Genomic DNA, 6,613 nt, shown 5'->3' with positions numbered 1-6,613 from the left:
CGGCTTTAATATATGTTGAAAATATTTTTGATTTGTTTAACATGCTTTTATTAGCTTCATACGTATGTTAATATGTTAGTATGTAACGAAAACTTTGAACATGTTTCTGACCCCCCTGCAAAAAGTCGGATAAACTCGAAATTTGGCATACTTATCGAGGAGCGGATTTCCACATTTATTTGCGCTCCCACCATATTTATATTGAATTTTTGATAAATAAATAATAGTCTAAAAAAACTAAAAAACCCAAAATAAATGATAGTTTAAAAAACTAAAATACATTTTTTTCTTTAAATTCAAAAAAATCATTTTATCGTAAAAAAGCGCAGGGTGCTTTTTAACATATTTTATAATGACTTTTCTTTTATCAATATCTGTCTTTATAAAATATTTACAATAATTGAAATTTAACACCCCACGTATTTTTACGATAAAACGATTTTTTTAAATTTAAAGAAATTATTTCCTACCTTTTAGTTCGGTTAGTTACAAAAGCGTATTTTTTAGTTTTTTAAGCTATTATTTATGAATGAAAAACATTAATTTTTTTAGAAAATAAAAGAATGGTTATTTTTAGGTATTCGTAGGGGCCCAGCCCTTTTTATTTATTTATGATAAATAAAAATAGAAAAATACAGTATCTAATTTTAGTTACTATCTTGAACATAAGTAGTAGGTCTGCATAAAATACATTTAAAATCATCGTTAGAATATTTATTTGAATTTTTCGTATATAAAACCATGAGTAATTAGCGGCATTGTTTTCAAATTTTCTATCCATACATTTGTTACATTAAATTAAAATATTCAATTTATCGATTTAATTATTTATTTATTTAAGACTAGAAAGTTCTTACTAGGTACATAAAAAGAATACAATTAACTAAATTCTATAATAAGATTTTTCTTATAAATAAAAAAATATCTTTGATGAAAATGAAATTTAAAAAAATAACAGTTTAAAGTGTTCCAAAAGTATGTTTATAAATTAGCTTCTTCACTGGAATAACATTAGAAAACTTTTAATTTAAAGCACTATGCACATTTTGTTACTCTGGAACAAATAAGTATTAAATAAATGAATTGTTAATAATTGGTATATATACTGGCTGTTTAATTTACATATTGTCATAGAGCATCCTACGAGTGTGAGAGAGAACATACATATGATAAATTGAGTAAAATGTATAAGAAAGAGCGTATGTGTTGTAGCTTCAGTACGAAAGCGGGTTTGGTCCGTTTTGTGTTGTTTGACGGTTCACTACTATGCTGTGCTACTATGTTGTTGTTTTTTCTTAAACACATTGCTTAATGTGTACATTTATAAGTACTCTCTCATACTGGTGGTATGCAGTATGCCAAAGTGTGAATTAAACGGGTGGTATAATGTTTTTGATTTACAGCTTGCTTAATGTATTCCAGGTAAGTTAAATTATTACCAATGTTAAAACATTGGAAAATTTTTAGGATTATTTATTTCAGGAAAGTTTAGGTTATGTATGACAATAATTTTCATTATTCAATAAAAATTACTTAGAACGTATAAAACAACAAGAAGTACTTATTTTAGTTGGATATATTTATCGATTGACTTTTTCAAAAGCCATAATGATAATATACACGCATTTTAATTTTGCTATGTGTGTGCGTGTCTGCCTGTCTGCCCGTCTGTCGCGCTGTACCTTAATGGGTTTTGATTTTTTGATTGTTTGGAAGATAATTTAAAGTGTTCTTAGCTATGTTTCGAAAAAATCGATTCGGGTTGGAAAGAGTTTCAGGGAAAAAAACGTATTTGTCGGGGGTTTTTAAATTTGGTTTTTACTTGCATTGCCTGAAACCATTATTTGGACGTCAGAGTTTCGTAAATTGAAGGTAAGTTTAAACGCACTTTTGGAAAACAATAGATAGAAAAAAAAATGCAAATATGAATTTTTACTTATTACAATATTTTAAATAATTAAAAATAAAAAGATTAAATATCACATTCAAATTCAGAAATTCTACTCTGTATTGTACAATAATTTCCACGATTATTTATATTTGTTATTTCATATATATTCGAATCAGCTGCAAAACTTTCTAAATCAACATAACTATAATCTAATGAATTATTTTCAAGTAATTCAGCTAACTCATTACGTAATTCAGCGAATGTTGGACGGGAATTTGGATCACTTGACCAACATCGAGCCATTACGCGATATATTTCTGGTTTACAATGACCAGGTCGTTCTAAACGATAACCATCGCATACACAATGCATTACTTCACGGCCAGACATTGTGGCATATGGAGTTGCACCTAAAAATAAAAATATTTACTTTCTGTAAAAAATAATTCTGAGCACAAAAGGATGTAGAATTAGTGCTAAAATAATTACCTAAAGTAACAATTTCCCATAGTAGAATTCCAAATGACCAAACATCGCTTTTTTCTGTGAATAATGAAAACATTAATGCTTCGGTGGCCATCCATCTTACTGGTAATGGATTCTTTGGTTGTTTTGGTTCTTTGATTTCTCTGGTCGGTGAGTATCGTGATAAACCAAAATCAGATATCTTACATAATTTATTATGATCAACTAAAATATTTCTGGCTGCCAAATCTCGATGAATTATCTACAAAAAAAAGAAATTTATTAATATAAAAGTTAAAAATAGTGCCTATAAGTACAAAATATTTCTCTATATCCAACAAAATTGAAATCAATCAAGTTGATTCAATCAGGTATGGAATCTTTTCGTTAAAATCCAAATTAGAAAATGGCACCAAGACAAGAACGAATTAATAAAAACCTTTGTTGCAATTTGATAGTCGTCAGCAATGAGAGTGTAAAGCAAAAAACTAGAATCTTAAAAATTATCAAAATACGATTCCAGTTTTTATTCTGGGAAGGGTCTACTATCTCAACAAACACACGTTTGGGTGTATTATACGTTTTCGTCACTAGAAAAAACCATCCTGACTGTATTGGAGTACATTGGAACCGCGGTAATTGGGGCTATGTCTAGTCCCCTTGCAATCCGATATAACTATAACGGTAATTAAAATACAGATTTATTATAAATACATGAATTATTCGTGGCTGAAATTAGAAAATGATTGAAATCTTATCACTTTGATATGTAATTTGACGGATTACAAGGTATTCTTTTTCAAAAAGTTCCAGTTTATAGGTGGCTTGAGGCAGTATTCTATTGTCTGGCAAATTCGATAATTCGACACTGCCTAGCCAAACGTTTGTCGTATTACCGCGGTTCCACTGTACTTTGAAGTTCGAAAATATTATTTTCTTAGAGAGACATTCATTCTTACTTCATCTAAAACTACTACATAAATTTTAAACTTATGGTTGAATTAGAAGAAACTTACGCCTTTTGATGTCAAATATTCCATTCCCCTGGCAACACAGTACGCAAATACTGTCAAATCTTTGGATGTTAACGTTGCCGCATCATCACTAAAATTGTAATAATCTCTCCTCGTTCGATGATCTCGTAAATACGTTAAGAGTTTCCCATACATAACATATTCCATTATCAATAAATATGGTTCTGCAGAAAAGAAAAACAGAAAATCAGAATTAGTACAAATTAGCAGGAATTTTTGGCTTAAATTTTAAATATCTTACCTCGATCTGTACAACATCCCAATAACTGGACAACATTCGGGTGAGATCCAATTTTTTGCATTATAAATAATTCGCGATGCAAATCATCACGTTCTTTGGCTGTATATCCATCTTTAATAGTTTTTACAGCTACAAGTCGTGTCAGTCCATCATGGTCTTTTAAATCATCCGCTTCTGCTTTCCACACTTGACCAAAATTACCTTCTCCTAGAAGAGTTTTTAATCGCAATTTATTTCGTGGAAATTCCCATTTTGAATTTGCATCTGTAATAATCATTGGTAATCTCGTAACATGGTTTATAGTTGAAGGTTTTTCCTTTTCCTGAGTACTTTCAGCCAAAGCATCCGCTTCGCTATCCAATTGTTTTAAACGTTGATATAAAATTGTCCGCACTATAAATGCCACAATTAATATTAATGGTAGCACACCCAAAATTGTTAAAATATATGCCAAAACATTATTCTCATTTAAGACACTACTTCTTCTCGGATTCACAATTATCTCAGTTTGGTTTAAACTATTATTTGGGAAAAAAATCGGTACATCAGACGGTGTACTTGTGGAAGTCTTCGATGTAGAATGCTTGGTTTTAGTTGTAGTTGTTTCAATAGGTTTGGGCGTAGTGTTTGGTATCATTTCAACCTTGGACGTAAAAACCGGAATAATAACAGTATGCAAAGTTGTTTCTGCAATTACCGGTGCTTGGGTCGGCTTAGTTGTGGTTGGTCTTAATACAAACGTCGATGTGGAAATTTTTTGAGTAGTTGAGATCGTTTTTTCCTTGACATCTTCTATGATAGTTGTTGCATCAACAACATCAGCAACAATAATTTGAAACCTTTTCGTTGTTGCCTGCTCTTCTTCAACCAAATTTTCTGGTTCTGGCTGTGCAGTTGTAACATTTCGTTTCGGTTTTGTTTGAATTGAAACTGATGTAACAACATTGGTTGAAACAATTTGTTGAGTCGTCAAACTTGGTGATTGTGGAGTCGTCACTGTCACTGTTGAGTCATTTAAATTTTGCGAGGTTGTAGTCTCCACAATTGCTTCGAATTTGATTTTTTCTGGTATTGATAAAGGATTTGGTATGGGTGACGATTTAGTATCCGATGATACTAAATCAGAATGATTACGAGGCACTAAATTTGCTCGAAATGACGCACTGTTCCGATGCATTATGGAAACTGCCCTATTATTATTTCGCGAATAATTTGGACGATGGCGGGTTGAACTATGATACTTAGTTGGAGCCGTTGACGTCGTCTCACGTGACTCAGTTTCGTTAAAATTATCATATTTAATGCTGATATTAACGGATTCATTGTTATTTTTCCTTTGTATGGTTAAAATGTGGGACGGTTCTTCCTTATTATTCGGTCCCTTATAACTTGTATTCGATCTTGTTACATTATACTCAGTAGTTTTATTATTATTGTTTGTATTCGATTTGGGTCGAAAATATTCTCGAACAGATACAGATGGTCGCGTTGGTAATGCACGAATATTAAGCACCTTATTTGCAATATTTAAGCGATCCACATTGATGTCCATTAAATTAGTTTCGTCTGTACTCTTAAAACTTTTTGTATGATGTCGTAATGATGGTTTTGTAATTCGATTACTCGTATAGGGTGGTTTATTTGTGGAAGTTATTTTTTGTCCAAAATTTAGAAATGGTTGAATTTCATCTTCTGATAAATTTGTTTCCAACGGTCGAAAATGATTGTACAACGATTCAGACATTAATAAAGTATTGTTTGAATTTTTCGTGACTTGATTGTTTTCGATTGTTTTATTGATTGTTTTATTCTGCAAGAAATTTAACAGGTAAAGCTGGTCATGGTTGGTTTCTTGTACTTGCAGCGTATCTTCTAAATCTAGTTCTGATTCGTCCTCGTCATTGGGTGGTTTTTTCTCTGCTATACCTAATGTTTCGTAAGCAATTTGTTCTATATCAATTGGTAATCGAGCTTTACGTTGTTGCAATGGTACATAAATATTTGTATCGTGATCTTTTAAAATACTTTTCGCACTTTTTTGAGCTTTATAAATAAATTTTTGGGCATTACTGATCTGTGTGATCAAGGAATTTTTCGTATTATTCGGACGAATTTGTACATTTTGCTGTTTTTTATTTGAGTTATTATCGTTACTCGAGCTATTACGATTACTTTTATTTAGTTCAAACAAAGAATTTTGGAATAATTTTGATGAATTTTGTGCTAGCTGTGAGACATTTTCTTTGGAAACATTTTTATTATTTATTCGACTGTTGTTATTATTGCTCAACGTCGTATTTTGGAATGTTGAATTGAAAGTATTTGTTGTGTTTGTGGAGTAGTTCGGAGTTGTACCGTTAATAGTGTTTGTTTGATTATTCCCGGATGTAACAGTTTCATTATGATATTTTGTTGTCTTGTTACCTCCATTTGAATTATCAGAAGTTGCGGATGCTAACGGCAAATTTCGTTGGCGTAGTGACCGGATATCTATGTATGCACGGGTTGTGGCTGATATTATATCTAATAATTGATTTAAATGTGTTGTAGTTTCAATTATATGATCAACATTTGTTGTAGATAAGTTTTGTAAACGATTTTGTATAATTTGACGCCGCCTTGCGGCTAATAGTGAAAGTAATTGTGAATCGCGGTTTTTTATTGTATTTGGTATTGTAGCATTATTTTTTATTGATGTGGTGATTTGTGCTGTATTAGTTGAACTATTATCATTGTTGTTGATTGGTGATATTGTTGATGAAGACGGTCGTTTGAAATTTGTTGGACCTGAAATTACGAAAAATATTTATTAATGATAGTTTACTTTACTTAATAAATAAAAACAACATGTATGATATATTCTGGACTGTTTTTGCTTTTTGAAACTCAGATTTAATAATATTTACTCCATATTTATCTTCTTTTTATGTGCCAACGCTACTATAAAACCTCTTTTTTTTTTTTTAAATTTATTCTAATATT

At 30.8% G+C, this 6,613-nt stretch overlaps 1 protein-coding gene across 1 annotated transcript in view; it reads right to left on the bottom strand.

Moving 5' to 3' along the window:
• Positions 1–1,747: 1,747 nt before the first annotated feature.
• The window catches only part of LOC123305274 (dual specificity protein kinase splB-like), a 101,720-nt gene continuing 96,854 nt past the window's right edge, over positions 1,748–6,613 (bottom strand). Inside the window, exons 2-5 of the mRNA XM_044886945.1 lie at positions 3,632–6,418; positions 3,373–3,554; positions 2,381–2,618; positions 1,748–2,301 (exon numbers count right to left, since the gene is read on the bottom strand). Coding sequence (XP_044742880.1) covers positions 1,973–2,301; positions 2,381–2,618; positions 3,373–3,554; positions 3,632–6,418 — 3,536 coding nt within the window. The 3' untranslated portion in view covers positions 1,748–1,972. The remainder of the gene's footprint in view (positions 2,302–2,380; positions 2,619–3,372; positions 3,555–3,631; positions 6,419–6,613) is intronic.

This window comes from Chrysoperla carnea, chromosome 1 (genome assembly GCF_905475395.1).
Source record: "Chrysoperla carnea chromosome 1, inChrCarn1.1, whole genome shotgun sequence".
NCBI classification, from domain to species: Eukaryota; Metazoa; Arthropoda; class Insecta; order Neuroptera; family Chrysopidae; genus Chrysoperla; species Chrysoperla carnea.
This window is presented reverse-complemented; position numbering and strand designations above follow the sequence as displayed.